The following is a 20,001-nucleotide window of genomic DNA, read 5'->3' as shown; positions in this document are numbered from 1 at the left end:
AGAATAACTCTAATAATTGATATCTGTACTCTATATTCTAGGAAATATTTTCAACCTATTCAAACAAAAGACTATAATCAAAATTATACTGTCTTTCTCTAGCAATTGCTTTGCTCCACCTTACAAGAAAAATAGCAATTCTAAACTCTAATTTTCCCCCCTGGAAAGAATAACATAAATATAAAATTTCCAAAAGTAATTCACTCCTTTTGCTCATTCACTTACTATAAACATTTCCTGAGTTCCTAGTATGTTCCAGGAATTGTTTTAGATGCAAAATGAATCTAGTGAGATGCATAGACTTCAGTGATGAGGATGTGAATTCTATGTGTCTAGAGCGCTAGGTTTCAGATTCTCTGTGAACTAGGACCAGTGGTACTGAAATTTGAGTGAGTATCAGAATCACTCAGAGAACTTGTTAAAACAGAGTTTGAGGCCCCATCCAGAGAGATGCTATTTGGTAGGTCTGAGATGGGTCCCAAATTAGCATTTCTTATAAATTCTCAGGTAACACTGATACTGCTGGTCTGGTGACCACACTTTGCAAACTACTTACCAAGAAATAACAGCTCATCACACTATGCCTGCCAATTTTCAGACACTGTACATCTCTCTTCCAAAGAAGGCAATGGCCTTTTAAAGGCTTGTCACTCATAACTGAGCAGAATTTTAGTTTCCAGAACCACCTCAAATATCTAGGATGGTAGCTCCACAAGACAAGAGAAAAGTACAAATAACAAGGAGAAAATTCTCTTTCCAATGGTTTTGCTTCCTCCTCGTTTTTCTTTTGTTTTATCTCCTAGCACAAGAAGTCTATCTTCTATTATGATTTCTCAATACTAGGGTCATGGAAAAGAATAACACACATTCAGATTTTTCATATTTCTTTACTTTAATAAAATCATAGTTTCTCTCCTAAATTAAGTCCCCTTTTTTTGTTGGACTATCTCCTTTCTGAACAAAAGAATCAGAGTTAGAAGGAACATTGAGAATTTACTTAATCCCTCCTTGGCCTCAGACAAGACTGTATCTAAACCATCCCCAAATATAGCAATTGTCAGTACAAAGATGAATAGGTACTAAGAATTTCCCATTCAACATTCTGTCACATACTTGAAGAAACTAATATACTTTCCCTCAGCCTTCTCTTCTCTGAGATAATCAACCTCGACATTTAAACTCCATTAGATTTCCTAAACTTAAATTCTTTTGACTCTTCTTTAATAAGTTTATCCCACCTTACCTCAGGGCCTGAATTATGTATTTACTGTTATCATGAAGATTTCTTTTTGGTATGTGAAAAGGGGAAAGTTAATTTATGGATTAAATAAAAAGGAATTTAATTGAAACAAAGAAAGATATATGTATAAATGCCACTATAATATAATGGCATTCACTTGAATGATTCATTTCAAATATTCTTTATTTTATTAAAAGAAGTAGTAATGCCCTATAGTTTTTTAAATTTTCTAAATCACCAGCCATTTCACACATAAAACGGATGGGAATTAGAAATCTTTATAAATATGCCACAGATTACACATAACCATGTTTCATGATACTTCACACAGAAGGAAAACATTATTATTATTCATTGGTTTTTCTTTTTTCTATAGTGCTTACTCCAGAAGTTGGAGTTTATCCGTGATTTAATTCTATATGAGTTTAAAATTACTGAATCTGTGAAAAATAATTTCTCTGATTCAAGCTTTGAGAATTAGAAGTATTTAGAGATTCAGTGAGTACAGGACCAGTAGGATAAAGTCCATGTAAAGCCTGTGTTTCTCAGTAGTTTAGAAAGGAAAAATAGGTAATTGGAATATGGGGTAAAATGGGATGATTCACTTTAGTTCCATCTCTCCCATTCTATATATCACTATTCAAAATTTCACCTTTGCTTTTGGAATGGTGAGGTGCTCTAGTCCAGCACAGACCTGAGGGATACGTTTGCTTTCTTGCCTATTAGGATCAAGGTGTACGGTGGAGGCGATGCATTTAGTCTCCAGAGAGAAGGAAGATGCTGCTTGCACAGCACTTCTACTCACCAGTCCATGCAGCAGCAAGGGTGTTGGCTTTGAAGGAAGCCAACTGTCCTGCTCTCCCAGCCAGAGGTAAAGAATTGCATTGGTGGCCACTAGAGGGAGGAGGATTAGGAATAGAGTAAATTGTGGGGAAAAGGCACCCATGAAAAACGCACATGGGACAACCAACACATCACCAACCACCGCCTAGCAGCTACCTCTCTGAGGGACTACCATGGGGTCTGCAAACACCATTAAGCCAGAGACCCAGACCAGTAATTATTGTAGTATCCCAGAATATAGCCCCTTAACTTGGATGGCTGCAGAAGGGAGTTTGAATAGGATTGTGGGAAACACACAAGCACACAAACACAAACATACAAGCACACAGACATACATTCTCATCCCCCATTACAAGATGTTGCATCTGTGCCGTCTGATTCTCACTCATTTTCTTATTTAAAACTCTTGATGTTCTTTACCAAGAATGTGTTCACGAAAAGCAAACAGCCCACCTTCAAGATAGTCTTGGGAGAAGCACCAGCAGAGACACTCATTGTGCCAAGATGTATTTTACCAACAAATCTGTACAAATTACATGAGGTTAAAAACAAACGGAATATAATGTAATTAAAGCAAAGTTTCTTTTGCTAAATTACAGCTTGAAGCAAACCTGCAAGAAATGTTTCCAATTAGCTTCTTTAGCAAACACAAAGCATAGCTCAGAATGTTTTGCTTTCCATCCTGCCCTCTGGGTGGGCTGCCTAGTGGGTGTCTTACCTCCAGCGCAAGTAGCCGAGCATTCTGACCAAGGCTGATGATTCCATGTAAAGCCAACTTCATTGTCTCCACTGCCCGTCCGGGTGATGGGAACATTGAATTTATACCTAATTCCCAAATTCTGTTCCTGAAGCAGAACCTGCCATTGAAAACAACTGGTGAAGATAATCAAAATACAATGAGCCTTTATTCAGATATTTATTATTTCTTTTGAAGAAGAAAATGTCATAATTTAAGTCTTAAGGGAAATTTAAGACAACTTTTAGAATACATGTACTTATATTGAATATTCTTCCATTTTCATGGGTAATTTGGAGCCATTTCTCTCATTTGCCTTGTTTGGTTATACAAATATTATTCAAGCAGGAATTGAAAAGATCAGTCACATGGAAAGAACAGCACAGTCTCAACTTTACACAGATTTTTTCACCCTTGGGCATTGTACCATTATTTACTTTAATTTCATCACTTTAATTTCAGATAATAAATCCTGCCCCGTCCTACCTCAAAGGCCAGATTACAAAGAGGAGAAATGAAATGGCAAAGGCATATTTACCATGACAATGAGATTTTCCGAGGTGGGACCTAAAGCTTCTAAGGATTCTGGTTCATCAGTTGGTCTCTTATAGTGAAAAGCTGTCCCAGCAACATCAAATTTCCTTGGCCAGTCAATAGTCCAGGCACCATTAATATAGTAATCATCCCCTTCAGATTTTAAAGCTAAAAAAAAAATAAAACAAAACACTTTAGCTAAAATCTGAAACTTCATTCACTACAATGTAACTGAATAATAACTGCACTGAAGTGTACAATGAATATCCATTTTCATTTAGACATGGGATTCTTGACCATTTTCTTAAGTACAATTTAAAATAGTAATTTTCCACATGAATGTCAAGAAGATATTGAGTATTTATAATGTTATTGATAGAAAAGAATGAAAGGCTTATCTGAAAGAATAAAAATATGGAACAAGCAAGGGAAATTATGACTAAAGGATGGGAGTAGGGGTGAGGAGCAGATTTTCCTGTCCAAATGTTAAAACAGTAATTATACAAATACAGGGGTGGGGCAACCTGTGGTCTGGCACACACATGGACAGAAAAACAGAACAAAATGGACAGCTAAGAAATAAACACAAGTACAATAGGGAGTTAATGTATAACAAAGGAAGCATCCTAAATTAGTAGAGGAAAGATAACAAGAAATGGAACTAAAGCAGAAGACTAGTAGGCAAAAAAAAAATGCTGAATTTATCTCATTCTTTATATAAGAATAGCTATCACAACTCCATTCCTAGGTATATATCCAAAAGAAATGAAAATTAGTACTCAAATATTTGTATACACAAGCTTATAGTAGTAATTCTCAATAGCCAAAGGTGGAAACAACCCAAATGTCCATCAATGAATGACGGGATAAACAAACTGGGGCATATACAAGACAATGGAATAAAATTCAGCCATAGAAAAGAATGAAGTACTATACATGACTCAATGAGGATGAAACTAAAAAAAAGAAAACTGCACTAAGTGGAAGAAGGTAGACAGAAAAGATCACCTATTTTACTCTTCTATTTACAAGAAATATCAGAATAGGTATATCCATAGGGACAAAAAGCAAATTGGTGGCTGCCAGGGCCTAGGGGATGGAAAGTAACTGCTTAATGCACATGGGGTTGTTTCTGGGATGATGAAAATATTTTGGAATGCATTAAATGCCACGATGTTGTTCATTTTAAAATGTTTGAATTCTATATTATTTGAATCTTACTTCAATAAAAACAAAGTTTAAAGAAAGGGAGACAAAAGAATAAATGCCAGATGTGTAATTATTTAAATGTAAATATAGTTAAGTCATAAAATGCTAGGAGAAAATGTGGGAATATTTAAAAAAAAATAACAGGGCATTAAAAGGCTTTTCTAAGCATGATCAAAACGTCAGAAGGTATAAAGAAAAAGATTAACATCATTTTTTAAACTTCCTTAGGAAAAAACTGTATAAAAAAGTTTAAAATATGTAATACAAAAATGGTTATCAGCACTACTACATAAAAACTTCTATAAATAAATGAGTGATAATTTTGATAATAATTATCATGCTTTGACAGTGACAAACATGTCAGCTTAATCTTTATGTTAGTTTGCTAACTTATTCAAAAACTTTATGAGGCCAGATGATCATGCAGCCCCAAAGGACTGAAAGGGTCATGGTACAGAGTCTCTGACTCTGGAAATCTACCACTTATCCTTAGGAGTATAGATCATTTTCATTCCCTCATCCGTAACTGCCTGGAAAGTATATCTGTACCTTCTTGACTTCAAATATGTTGTAAATTCATTTGACTGTCAAAAAAAGTCTAAACTTTGGAGACAGGAACATGGTAGCTAAAAATTATTTAGTCTTAAATTTGTCTTATATTTAAATTTTTTATTTGAAAATTTCATAGTGATTCTCTCTCATTTGAAACATCAAAATTACCTAGGCAATATAAGGACAAAATGAAGCAGGGCAAAGGCTAACAGAGTTTTGTCAAGAGAATACACTGGTCATAGCAAACACCCTCTTCCAAAAACACAAGAGATGACTTTTGGACATCACCAGATGGTCAATGTTGAAATCAGATTGATTATATTTTTTGCAGCCGAAGATGGAGAAGCTCTATACAGTCAGCAAAAACAAGACTGGGAGCTGATTGTGGCTCAGATCATGAACTCCTTATTGCAAAATTCAGACTTAAATTGAAGAAAATAGGGAAAATCACTAGGTCATTCAGGTATGACCTAAATCAAATCCCTTATGATTATATAGTGGAAGTGACAAATAGATTTAAGGGATTAGGTCTGACAGATAGAGTGCCTGAAGAACTATGGACGGAGGTTTGTAACAATGTACAAGAGGCGATGACCAAAACTATCCCCAAGAAAAAGAAATGCAAGAAGGCAAAATGGTTGTCTGAGGAGGCCTTACAAATAGTTGAGCAAAGAAGAGAAGGAAAACGCAAAAGAGAAAGAGAAACAAATACCCAACTGAATGCAGAGTTCCAAAGAATAGCAAGGATAGATAAAGTTTTCTTATGTGAATAATGCAAAGAAATAGAGGAAAACAATAAAATGGGAAAGGCTAGAGACCTCTTCAAGAAAAGTAAGAGATACCAAGGGAACATTTCATGCAAAGATGGACTCAATAAAGGACATAAATTGTATGGGCCTAACAAAGCTGAATCACAACAAACTGGAAAATTCTGAAAGAGATAGGAATACCAGACCATCTGACCTGCCTCTTGAGAAATCTGTATGCAGATCAGGAAGCAACAGTTAGAAATGAACATGGAACAACAGACTGGTTCCAAATATGGAAAGGAGTATGTCAAGGCTGTATACTGTTGCCCTGCTTATTTAACTTATAAGCAGAGTACATCATGAGAAACGCTGGGCTGGATGAAGCACAAGCTGGAATCAAGATTTCTGGGAGAAATATCAATAACCTCGGACATGCAGATGACACAACCCTTATGGCAGAAGAAGAAGAAGATCTAAAGAGCCTCTTGATGAAAGTGAAAGAGGAGAGTGAAAAAGTTGGCTTAAAACTCAACATTCAAAAAACTAAGATCATGGCATCTGGTCCCATCACTTCATGGCAAATAGATGGGAAAACAGTGGAAACAGTGACAGACTTTATTTGGGGGGGCTCCAAAATCATCACTGCAGATAGTGACTGCAGCCATGAAATTAAAAGACGCTTACTCCTTGGAAGAAGTTATGACCAACCAAGACAGCTTTACTTTGCCAACAAAGGTCCGTCTAGTCAAAGCTATGGTTTTTCCAGTAGTCATGTATGGATGTGAGAGTTGGACTATAAAGAAAGCTGAGCACTGAAGAATTGATGCTTTTGAACTTTGGTGTTGGAGAAGACTCTTGAGAGTCCCTTGGACTGCAAGTCCCAGTCCATCCTAAGGGAAATCAGTCCTCAATATTCATTGGAAGGACTGATGTTGAAGCTGAAACTCTTATACTTTGGCCACCTGATGCAAAGAACTGACTCATTTGAAAACACTCTGATGCTGGGAAAGATTGAAGGTGGGAGGAGAAGGGGACAACAGAGGATGAGATGGTTGGATGGCATCACTGACTCAATGGACATGAGCTTGAGAAAACTCCGGGAGTTGGTGATGGACAGGGAAGCCTGTCATGCTGCAGTCCATGGGGTTGCAAAGAGTCGGACACAACTAGTGACTGAACAGAACTGAACAAAGTAGAAGAGATTAAGAAGACGTAGCAAGAATACATAGAACAATTACACAAAGAAGGTCTTAATGACCCAGATAACCACAATGGTGTGATCACTTGCCTAGAGACAGACATCCTATGAATGTGAATTCAAGTGAGCCTAGGAAGCATCACTATGAACAAAGCTAGAAGAGGTGATGGCATTTCATCAGAGCTAATTCAAATCCTAAAAGATGATGCTGTAAAAGTGCTATACTCAATATGGCAGCAAAATTTGGAAAACTCAGCAGTGGCCACAGGACTGGAAAAGGTCAGTTTTCATTGCAATCCCAAAGAAGGGCATTGCCAAAGAAAGTTCAAACTGCCATACAACTGTGCTCATTTCACATGCTGGCAAGGTAATGCTCAAAATCCTTCAAACTAGGCTTCAAAGAATGTGATCCGAGAACTTCCAGATGTACAAGTCAGATTTAGAAAAGGCAGAGCACCAGAGATCAAATTGCCAACATCCCTTGGATCATAGAAAAAGCAACAGAATTCCATATAAACATCTACTTCTACTTCACTGACTTTGCTAAAGCCCTTGACTGTGTGGATAACAACAAACTGTGGAAAATTCTTCAAGAGATGGGAATACCAGACCACCTGACCAGGTTCCTGAGAAACCTGTATGCAGGTCAAGAAGCAACAGTTAGAAGCAGACATGAAACAACAGGTTGGTTCCAAATTGGGAAAGGAGTTCATCAAGGCTGTACACTGTCACCCTGCTTATTTAACTTGTATGCAGAGTACATCATAAGAAATGCTGGGGTGGATGAAGCACAGCTGGAATCAAGATTGCTGAGAGAAATATCAATAACATCAGATATGCAAGTGACACCACCTTAATGGCAGAAAGTGAAGAGGAACTAAAGAACCTCTTGATGAAAGTGAAAGAGAAGAGTGAAAAAGGTGGCTTAAAACTCAGCATTCAAAAAACTAAGATCATGCCATCTCGTCCCATCACTTCATGGCAAATAGACGGAGAAACAATGGAAACAGCGACAGACTTTACTTTCTTGGGTTCCAAAATCACTGCAGCCATGAAATTAAAGACGCTTACTCCTTGGAAGAAAAGCTATGACAAACCTAGACAGCATATTAAAAAGCAGAGACATCACTTTGTCCACAAAGTCCATCTAGTGAAAGCTATGGTTTTTCCAATAGTCATGCATGGATATAATAGCTGGGCCATAAAGAAGTCTGAGCGCTGAAGAATTGATGCTTTTGAAATGTGGTGCTGGAGAAGACTCTTCAGAGTCATTGGACAGCAAGGATATGAAACCAGTCAATCCTAAAATAAATCAACTGTTAATATTCATTGGAAGGACTGATGCCGAAGCTGAAGAGCCAATACTTTGACCACAAAGAGCTGACACATTGGAAAAGACCCAGATGCCAGGAAAGATTGAGGGCAGGTGGAGAAGGGGGTGACAGAGGATGAAATGTTTGGATGGCATTACCAACTTGATGGACATGAGTTTGAGCAAACTCCAGGAGATAGTGAAGGACAGGAAAGCCTGGCATGTTGCAGTACATGGGGTTGCAAACAGTCAGACATGACTGAGCGATTAACAACAAATATAAGTATACCTGAATCTGCACAATACAAAACAGTGAAAACAAAAATAAAAACAAGACATCTAGCATCTTTGAATTCTCCTTCAATTTAAGCTCTCACTTTTCAATTTTCCTATCTACTCAGTTAAGGAATCCTAAACCACATTTGCTAGTGTCATCATGTATTTCAGAGCAACACCAAACATTTAAAGGCCTGAACAAAAATTTGCTAAGGGAGGAGGATGTGGCATTATGGACTGAGAATTATCAAAGGTAAAACATTTGATGTTAGAAATCTTATTTTTGTTTTGATTCTTGCTGTTGCACAAAGGAATCTAAAATTATGCTGTAAAAATAAAAAAGTCTTCTTAAACAAAGAAAGGAAGAGTCTGATGATATTGATATTCTATCTAAAGATGCATTCTAGATATAGTCTTATTTTTAAAAGATTTAAGGAAAAAGAGGTGATATTTTAAGGGGAGCAAGAACTCATAAGGGCCATAATAGAGTCTAAATCCATCTCAAGGAATCAAATATCAAATAAACAGAATTTCCATTTTTTTATATGAGAAATAACTGGGATTGGGCTTGCCCTCCATTTATAAACAACTAGAAAACTCATGAAATATATGAAGCAGCTGTTTTTAGACACTGGTCAGGATGGTGAAGAGCTGTGACATGCAAAAAGGAACACAAAGTGAGTCATATAATTTCCCTAGCTTTCTGCCTGGAGGCACTTTCTGTCAGTGTAGACCAGGAGAACCAAAGCAGAACATGGTGGTCTCACTGAGTTAGGAGACAAAGATCAGAAACTAGGAAGGCTAAAATAGCTGGAATTTGCAGAACCAGAAAATTAGAGTAAAAGGAGGGAATTTGTTACTGAATAGTACTCTCTATATACACAGGATAAAATTCCATGAGGCCAGACTGTCCCACCCCAATACTAGATAATCATAAGCAGAAAAATTTCTAGAGCAAGAATTCAGAAGTTTCAAGCAATAGGACATTCATCAGAGAATAATGCCTTTTTAGTGGGGCTGAGCAACCCTGGAATAAAGGCTGCTGCTGCTGCTAAATCGCTTCAGTCGTGTCCGACTCCGTGCGACCCCACAGATGGCAGCCCACCAGGCTCCTCTGTCCCTGGGATTCTCCAGGCAAGAATACTGGAGTGGGTTGCCATTTCCTTCTCCAATGCATGAAAGTGAAGTAGCTTAGTCGTGCCTGACTCTTAGCGACCCCATGGACTGCAGCCTACCAGGCTCCTCCATACATGAGATTTTCCAGGCAAGAGTACTGGAGTGGGAATAAAGGCTACTCTGGACTCATCTCAACAACACTCAAAAACATGCCTCAAAAAGATCAAGCTCATCTACAAGTTACTTAACACTCCAAAGGGAAAAAAAACAACAACAATAAAAAAAGCCACACTCTCAGTAAGAAAATATTCACAATGTACAACATCTAATGAAAAACTACAAATGGCAAGGAGGATGAAAATATGGTCTAAACCAAGAAAGCCAAGTAAAAGCAAGAGACTCAGAAATGATAGAAATTCTAGAATTAGTAGAAAATAACTTTCAAACAACTATCATAAATATACTCAAGAACTTTAAGGGAAAACAAATCTAATGAAACAACCTGGAAGATATATATATATATATATATATATACATATACATATAAAATAGATGAATGCTCAGGTCAACACAAAGAAAGAATGACAGATATAATAAATTTGTAGGTAAACAGAAAATAATTCTTATTTAAAAAAATATATATATATATAATAGATGGATGCTCAGGTCAACACAAAGAAAGAAAGTATGACAGATATAGTAAATTTGTAGGTAAACAGAAAATAATTCTTATTTTAAAAATTTTTTAAAGGGTAAGTGACTCTTTAGAAAAAAATAATAACAATGCATTGTGTTTATAACACATGAAGAAGTAAAATGTACTTTTAAAAAACACAAAGGATGGAAGAATACAATGGAAGTAATCTGTTGTAAGAGTCTTGTATCATACATAAATGTTGTAATATTATTTGAAGGTATATTGTGATAAAGATGCATTTTGTAAATTCTAGAGCAACTACTATTTAAGTAGAACAAAGCAATATAGCTAATAAGTCATTGTGTGTGTGTGTGCTTAGTTGCTCAGCTGTGTCCGACTCTTTGTGAGCCCATGAACTGTAGCCTGCCAGACTCTTCTGTCAATGGGATTTTCCAGGCAAGAAAACTGGAGTGGGCAGCCATTCCCTTCTCCAGGAGATCCTCCCAACCCAGGAACTGAACTTAGGTCTCCTGCATTGCAGGCAGATTCTTTACTGTCTAAGCTACCAGAGAAGTCCATTACTTGGAATACCATAAAACATTTGATAAAACAGAAAACATAAAAGGAGAATAAAGGGAAAAATACATGGACAGAATAGAAAAACAGCACAATGACGGACTTAAATCCAATGATTTTAATAATCGTACTAAATACAAATGATTTAGACATAGCTAACTGAGATAAAGTCTTCATGTCCTGTAAAGGTGAAAATAGTTTCCATGTGGCCCATTACAGAAAAAGTTTGTCAAGCCCCCACATTTAGAGATTGTATTTGGAAAAGCAAAGATTGTTAGACACCATAAGAAATGAGAATCAAACAACATGTTGCCTAGAAGAAACATATTTAAAGTTCATAAACACCTACATATGAAAAGTGAATGAACAGAAAAGAATTTACTATGCAAGCACTAATAGAAGAAATCTGGGTTGCGAGATTAGTACCAGTCAAAATAGATGTGGGTCAAAGAATACCATCAGAAATAAAGAAGAATATAGGATAATGATAAAATATTCAATACATCAATAAAATCTAACAATCTTGAATGTCTACACACCTAACAAAGTTTGAAAATAAATGCAGCAAAACCTTACAAACTAATGGGAGAAATAAACAAATCCACAATTCTAGTTGGACATTTCAACATGAATCTTTCAGTATTTGCTAAAACAAACAGGCAGAAAATAAATAAAAATATACAAGACTTCAACAAAACTATCAACCAATTTAATCTAATTGACCTTTATGGAATACTAAACCCAATACCACTATAATACACATTCTTCTCAAGTGCACATGGACTATTCCCTAAAAGAGACTATGCTCTGGGGCAGAAAACAAACCTCAACAAAAGAACTAAAATCATACAAAGTATCTTATCTGTCCATAATAGAATTAAAATAAAAATCAGTAATGACATCTGGAGTCCCCCCAAATATTTAGAAAATGAATAATGCCTTTTAAGACATGATTTATGGTAAATAAGAAAATATTTTAAACTGAGTGTTAATGAGAAAACAACATATCAAAAGTATATGGGATGAAGTTAAAGCAGTGCTTAGAGGGAAATTTTCAGTGCAAACTACTTATTTTAGAGTAGAAAACAGACTTTAAAAATCAATAATCGAAGTTTTTATCTTGATAAGCTAGAAAAATAACAAATTAAACACAAAGTGAGTCACAAAAAGGAAATAATAAAGAGAAGAATGGGAATCAATGTGATGGAAAATGGAGAAATAATAGGAAAGTCATTTAAATCAAAAGCCAGTTCTTTGAAAAGACAATAAAATTAATAAAAACTACTAATCAATTTAATCTAATTGACATTTACAGAATACTAAATGATTTATGGAATAATACATAATACTAGAATGATTAAAAAGAAGAAGATACCAATCACCAGTGTGAAGAATGAGAGAAGAGCCATCACTATGGATCCTACAGGCATTCAAAGAGGCTAATTAGGTAATATTATACAAAGCATTATGCCAATAAATTCAACAACTTTATAGCTATTACAAAAACTGAATTTTTCATTAAAACTTCCTACACAGAAAACACCAGGCTTCACAGTTTATTTATAATTGGAGGATAATTGCTTTACAATGCTGTGTTGGTTTCCACCATCAACATGAATGAATCATAGGTACACATATGTCCTCTCCTTGAACTTCCCTCCTACCTCCCACCCCATACCACTCCTCTAGGTTGACAAGGAGCACTGGGTTGAGCTTCCTGCATCATACAGCAAATTCCCACTGGCTATCTATTTTACATATGGTAAGGTGTATGTTTCAATGCTACCCTCTCAATTTGTCCCATCCTCTCCTTCCTCCACTGTGTCCATAAGTCTGTTCTCTATGTCTGCATTTCTATTGTTGCCCTACAAATAGGTTCATTAGTACCAGTTTTCTAAAGATTCTATATACATGCATTAATATATGATATTTGTTTTACTCTTTCTTACTTCACTCTGTATAACAAGCTTTCGGTTCATCCACCTCACTAGAACTGACTCAAATTCATTTCTTATTATGGCTGAATACTATTCCACTGTGTATATGTACCACAACTTTATCCATTCATCTGTTGATGGACATCTAGGTTGCTTCCATGTCCTGGCTATTGTAAATGGTGCTGTAATGAATATCGGGCTACATGTGTGGAAGACAATATTTTTAAGATGTCAATTCTCCCCAAATTGATCTATAGATTCCAAATAATCTCATTTTGTAGAAATTAACAAGTTGATTCAAAAAAGTATATAGAAATGTAAGGGACCTAGAGAAGCAAGAATAATTTTGAGAAAGAACAAATTTGAAGACCTAATGCTTATTTTCAAGACTTAATGGAAATCTCTATTAATCCATACAACGTGGTTTTGGTTTAAGGGGAGGGAACATCAACAGACCCATACATTTATGTGAGATTGACCTCTCACAAAAATGTCAAGGTAGTTGAAGGTGGAAACAACTGTCTTAAATAAATGTGCTATAGCAATTGAATATGTATGTGAAAATAATTGAACCTCAATCCTTATTTCATACCTTACATAAAGATTCAAAATGGACCAAATATCTAAATGTAAAAGCTAAACTCATAATTTATTTAAGACACACTGAAGACAGTCTTTGCAACCTTAGGGTAGGAAAAAATTTTAAGGTAAGATGTGAAGGCACAAACCATAAAAAAATTTACACATTATATATCATCAAAATTAAAAGATACAATTAAGAACAAGCTACAGACTAGAAGAAAATATTCATAAAACATATACTTGAGCAGGGATTTATAACTAGTATTTATAAATAACTTACAACTTTATAAATTAAAAAAAAGTAAATAGGCATAATATTTGTTTAGGTACTTCACACACAAAAAATCTCTCTATGGGTACAGTTAAAAAGACTGACAATGCCAAGAATTAATAAGGACGTAGAACAATTGGAACTCTTTTACATTCCTGGTGGGAATATAAACGATACAATCACTTTTAAAACAGTTAATTCAATCAATTTCTTATAAGGTTTTCTTGTTTGTTTTTGTTTAGTCACTAAGTCATGTCCAATTCTTTTGTGACCTCATTATAGCATGCCAGGCTCCTCTGAGAATGGGATTTTCCAGGCAAAAATACTAGAGTGGATTGCCATTTCCTTTTCCAGGGGATATTCCAGATCCAGGGATTGAACTCATGTCTCCTCCACAGGCAGGCACATTCTTTACTGCCAAGCCACCAGGGAAGCCCTCTTAAAAGTTTAAACATATATTTATCACATGACCAGATATTTCACTCTTAGGCTTTTTATCCAGGAGAAATGAAAATATGTGTCCATACATAGCTTGTCTGTGAATGTTGCAAAGAAGTTTTATTCATAATAGTCAAAGACAGCAAAGACCCAAATATCCATCAACAAATGAGTGGATAAATAAATGAGGGTATATTCATACAATGGAATACTATTTGGCAATAAAAAAGGAATGAACTTCGAACACACTCAGCAATATAGATGAATCTCAAAATCATTTGTTATGAATGAGAAAAGCCAGATGTAAAAGTATATATTGTTATGATCCTATTTATGTGAATATGAAATTCCAGAATAAAGAAAGGTAATATAATAATGTCAGAATAATAATAATATGTCAGAAAAGAGATCAATGTTTTCTGAGGCTAAGGCTGGGGAGACTTGACTGCAAAGGATAAGGAAAGAATGTTCTGGAGTCATATAAATGTCCTATATTTTGGTTGTAGTATTTATACGGATACACAGACACACACACACATATAATTGTACACTCTTTGAACTATACACTTACAAAGAATGCATTTTATTTTATGCAAAATATTTTTTAAAAATCAAACCACCCATAGAGAGTAAGGTGTAAACTGCTAATTTTTTGTTTAGTTATTTCATGTGGAACTTCTTTTTTAACGTCAACGTGTTCTACCTCAAAGCAGTATGTCTTTTCTTTCCTGATACTGTGCTGCTTTTCCTCATTAATATTTAAAATCTAGCAAAATGTGCTACTTACCAATATAGTTCTTTGACATGGCAACTTCTTTGACTTCAATGTGAACAGAGCCTCTTGGTATCTGCACTACTTCCATGTAGCCTGGAACACAGAAGATTACCAGTACTAAGCAGCATCTGGAGCTTTCATCAGAAAATGAGTGTTTAGTAACCATTCAGCAGTTAAGTTTCCTTATTCTTCCATTCTTTCTATACACTTTATAAATTATAAGTAATGAGTAAATTCCCCTTTGTGTTCATGAATACATCTAGAGTGTTATTTTTCTCTAAGTCATCTCAAAATATCTTTAAATCCTCAAAACATATAATATTGGTTCATGCTTTTTTTTTTTCCCTTCAACACAGGCTCTACGGGAATTCCCATCTTAAAGAAACATTACTAAATGAAGCCAAGTAGAAATGGAATAGTATTTCCTTAAAATAACTAATCTGAAGCCACATTTAATATTTAAAAGATTGAAAGCAATTTGGGGAGAAATAACTGTCTACTTAAATAAAGAAATTTTTAAAATAAGGGGGAAATCAAGTAATTTGTCTATTTCAAGTACACCAGAGGTGTGAGGAAGAGTTCTTTCTACACACTCACCTCCTCTGGGCAACGAATCATTGAAGAACCCTTCAATGGCATCACATGTGCTTCCATCCCCTCCACAGACTCGACATCTATCTTCCCTAGCATCGGATCCCAAAATATTATCACAACCTACATGCTGAAAACAGAGAAGAATATTCAGTGTGTCAAAAAGAGGAACTCTTGGACCCACTAATCAAATGAATACAACTTACTTATCTACTTGCTTTTCCAGTAAAGGAAATCTAAACAGGAAATGTGAACCACTTCTACCTTTATTCTCTGGTAATTCTAGCTAACATTTCTCAACATATAGTTTGAAAGAAAAATATTCTGATTCCCCAGGAATGTATACCTACATTTCTAGACTAGATTTCTTCTTCATTTATAGATACCATGCTTCAATTCTTAAAATATTATAATTTGTTGGCAATGGGCTCTTATTTATAACCTCAATTAACTAAGAAAAAAATGGCATATGGTCCTATACAACATGAATGATAACAACAAGAGTCTTCGCTAAGCATTATGGTTTGCTCTTTCTAAACCACTGACCCTTTAGGATATCCAATTGTTAGTATTAGTGTCAAAGACTAGTTGTGGAATTGATGCCTGGATAAATCCCTAAAAGTGAATACCTGTTTCCATCAGCTGAATAAAATTATCATAAAGAAAAAGGAGATGTAAACATGTAATTTTAGAACCTGAAAGTCTACCTTTCTGTTCTGCATTTAATCATAGAAATACAGTTTGTATCTATATTTTTGGCATATTTTGGCACTTTATTTGTAACTTGTCTTTTAGCCATTAGTACTAGGCATGTAGTCTCTGAATATAACCTGTGCCTGGGTCTTTTTTATCTGAAAAACATTTTTATACTATCCCAGAAACAAGTTTTTCTTCAAGTAAATACATGAAAACACACACACACTGAATCATCTGATACATAAGATACATTTGGAGGCAAGTTAATAAGGACAGAATTTGCAAGAAATTATAAGATTAAAGTAGACAGTGGTTTTTTCTTTGTTTGTTTTTAAATCTTTTCTTTCTCAGTTTCTGGCATTCAGTTTATGCTTCTCTTTAAGGTAAAACAAAAGCAGACAAGGAAAAAAGTTAAGAGAACAGTGGCTTTTGTGGCTTTTCTTACGATAAGATTCATACACAGTTCTAGGAAAACACCATGGATTTGCTCCTGCAATTTCCAACTGACTGGTCTGGCTAATTCTCTGAAGTAAACGCTTTAAAAAGGTAACACTAATTCTATAATGAAAATCACTATAAACGCTTCAAAAGAAGACAAAATGAGAACAGCATAGCTATTTTACATTTTGAGGAAATATTTTGCTATGAAATACATCAAATAATCTTTCATTGAGAACACATAGTAGCCATACAAATAAGAATTGAATCCTCATTCCCTCTCTTTTGCTATCATCTTGTTTATAAACAGAACATAAGAATAATGAAAATTAAATTCTAAAATATTTTCATAGCTCTAGCAATTTCTATAAGTATAACTAAAACATCAGAATAAATCACATTTGCAAGGTGCTTGTGAATGGATAATTCTACCTTTAACTGTGTACATTTCTTATAGAAAATCAAATGAGTCCAAAATGCAGCTCTCTTTATTAAAAATTAGCATAGTATTAATTAGGAGCTACTATCTGAGAAAAAGAGACAACAGCCTCAAAAACCCCAGCAAAATGGAGTGAGATTCAAAATCTGAGCAACCTTGCATTCTCCATTGATACAGATATCCAGTGAATCCGCATTGCACTGAGTCCCATCAATCACCGCAGGGGAACGTTCAGTGTAGAAATTGTAACCTTCAGCCAAGCAGTTCAATGCACAAGGTTTTACCCCACCTGGAAGAGTAATAAATGGAGAGAGAGTAGAAGAAAAGTAAATGGAGTGTTTCTCCTAAGGAACAGTGATTCAATATTATCCACGGCAAATTTATGATTGATATAGACATCACTCTCTGTTCTATCGCCTTCTTTGGTAAAATTTCATGTTTATTTGTATTGCTTGTGCAACTTGACGGAGGATCTGCTGAGTAATATTACGGTTTTAAAACTTCAGGTATTTCCCATATATATATTTTCAATGTATTTTAGGTCAAAAGGGATCATAGTGGAGGTAACTGAATATTGAAAAGAAATGAAGGGAATAAAAGCAATTTTTAAAAACTAAAAAAAAAGTTTAAGAAGACCTTGAGAATGATCTCGTAAGACAAATACGAATTTATGCAAATGATATCACTTGTTACTGAATATGATACAAAAACTGGTACTTCAAGCAGAGATATGGTAGTTGTAAAGTTAAACTTAGACCTGCTTTAAACATATCAGGGACTTTCCTCACAGCTGGAGGTTAAGACTCCACGCTTCCACTGCAGGGGGCGTGGGTTAAGTTGGGGGACTAAGATCCCACATGCCACCTGGTGCTGCCAAAAAGTAAAAAATAAAAACATAAAAATAAATAAATATATTCCATGAATATGGCTTTAGAATGGAGATAAATTCTTATGAGATTAACAAATCAAAGATAAAAATATATTAAATTTGAATAATTCTATGAGATCAATAAATTGAAGAAATATTGCATAGCATCATATGTATTTTAGCTTAAATAAACTGAATAAAAACTTAAAAATAAACTTTAATTAAAAATCTAATTTTATATTATGAATAAATGCATATAGTAACTCGAGCATTTTTCTTTTGTCACTGAAATCTGTATTTCAATGGTTGTATGTATTTTTCAAGGTTGATGTGAAAGAGGTAAAAACAGATATAAATAGCAGCAATTTAAAAAATAAGCAGAGTGCATATCATAACTTCTCAGTACACTGGAAAAGCAGCAATAAATGTGAATTTACTTTTATTCAAAACTGCACATAAAAAAGCTATTAATACATACATAATTATTTTAAAATGCTTTCGTTTGAACTCTTGCTTTGGTCTTATTATAATGATCTTCTAAAATTTATCTTTGAAATAAAAAAAGACTACTTCTAAACAAGAAAATTAGGCAGGAAGATGATATGCCTAGGTCTTAGTAAAGGTAGAATCGAGGTCTCTACAGGGTGAAGTAAAAGAAAAGCCAACTGAGTGGTGGAGACAATGAGAGAGAACAATCCATTAAAGGAGATCACTGTTACAGTTGACGTTTGTCATGTAAGAAGATGGCCCAATATTGCCAGACATTCTGTTTTTTCAAGAGAAGATAAAAACCTAGTTTTTTCAAGAGAAGATAAAAACCTATAGTTTTAAAACTATAAACTCTTCTTGGCAACTTATTTAAAGTTTTCAAAAATACTGTGGAGTTTAAAATATGTATATAAGTAAAAACGGTTCCTGAATGGCCAGTTTACAACTTCTGGCTGAATTCCATGTTTCCTTCCATTTTCAGTGTCTACAGGCTATAGAACTTCTTTATAACTTATAATGTTATTATTCAGCTTAGGTTAATGATACATTTTGCTGTACTAAGCACAGAAATAACAAGTAATAAATAAAATATTTTCTTCCTGAACTGATAATCAAGGTATTATATTTATTTTTATAAGATTCTTGTGAATAAAATTGCTCTAAATTTCCACAGATCTTACTGGGAATTTTTTTTTCATTACTACCCAATATAGTTCTTCCCCCATCTCCTTATTGTAATGCTTTGGAATTTAATGCAGCTTTTATGCATCAGGTTTTAAAAAGAGAACCTGAATCTTTTATTTATACAATTTTAGTATTAATTATGTAAGGTAGTATTTGATAGGCAGGACATATAAATGCTATGGTATATTCCTTAGCCCATTATGCTATATGATAATAATACGAATAAATTTATTCTTCTTTTATTGTTGAAGATATGTTCAGCTTCCTCCCTACAATAGGTTTTTAGAAGAGGTAATGTTACTATTTCAAGAAGGGATTTAAGATGACTGAATGGGAAGGTCACATTATCAGTTACCTTCATTTAAAGCTCATTATGAATTTAGGGTTAAGTTACTAAGCACACAATTATCAAGATGCTAGTGATTAAATCTGTGAACTATTTCAGAGACTTACTTCTACAGTAAGACAAAACAATCCCAAATGTATAGGTACCTAATAAAAGCAATTCAAAATACATGAAGCAAAAACTTCAACCACATATAAAAAGAAAAGCCATAAAATACTTGAAGATTTTAAGACACTTCTCTCAGGAACTAATTTAAAAACCAGAGCAGAAGAAAATCATAAAGATTATATAAAAGACCTGAAAAATATTATGTCAACTTGACATGATGATCATATAGAACACAATAGCCAACAACTGGAGAAAATATATCCTTTTCAAGTATACATAGAACATACATCAAACTGGACAAGAAGCTGTATCATAAAAAAAAATTTAACTAATTTTAAAAATTTAAATCATGTAGACTATT

At 34.5% G+C, this 20,001-nt stretch overlaps 1 protein-coding gene across 1 annotated transcript in view; it reads right to left on the bottom strand.

Moving 5' to 3' along the window:
• Positions 1-20,001, bottom strand: part of ADAMTS6 (ADAM metallopeptidase with thrombospondin type 1 motif 6) — a 278,064-nt gene that overhangs the window by 59,360 nt on the left and 198,703 nt on the right. Inside the window, exons 15-19 of the mRNA XM_027520428.1 lie at positions 17,301-17,434; positions 15,579-15,702; positions 14,994-15,074; positions 3,358-3,521; positions 2,802-2,940 (exon numbers count right to left, since the gene is read on the bottom strand). Of these exons, the coding sequence (XP_027376229.1) occupies positions 2,802-2,940; positions 3,358-3,521; positions 14,994-15,074; positions 15,579-15,702; positions 17,301-17,434 (642 nt within the window). The remainder of the gene's footprint in view (positions 1-2,801; positions 2,941-3,357; positions 3,522-14,993; positions 15,075-15,578; positions 15,703-17,300; positions 17,435-20,001) is intronic.

This window comes from Bos indicus x Bos taurus, chromosome 20 (genome assembly GCF_003369695.1).
Source record: "Bos indicus x Bos taurus breed Angus x Brahman F1 hybrid chromosome 20, Bos_hybrid_MaternalHap_v2.0, whole genome shotgun sequence".
In the NCBI taxonomy this organism is placed as follows: Eukaryota; Metazoa; Chordata; class Mammalia; order Artiodactyla; family Bovidae; genus Bos; species Bos indicus x Bos taurus.
This window is presented reverse-complemented; position numbering and strand designations above follow the sequence as displayed.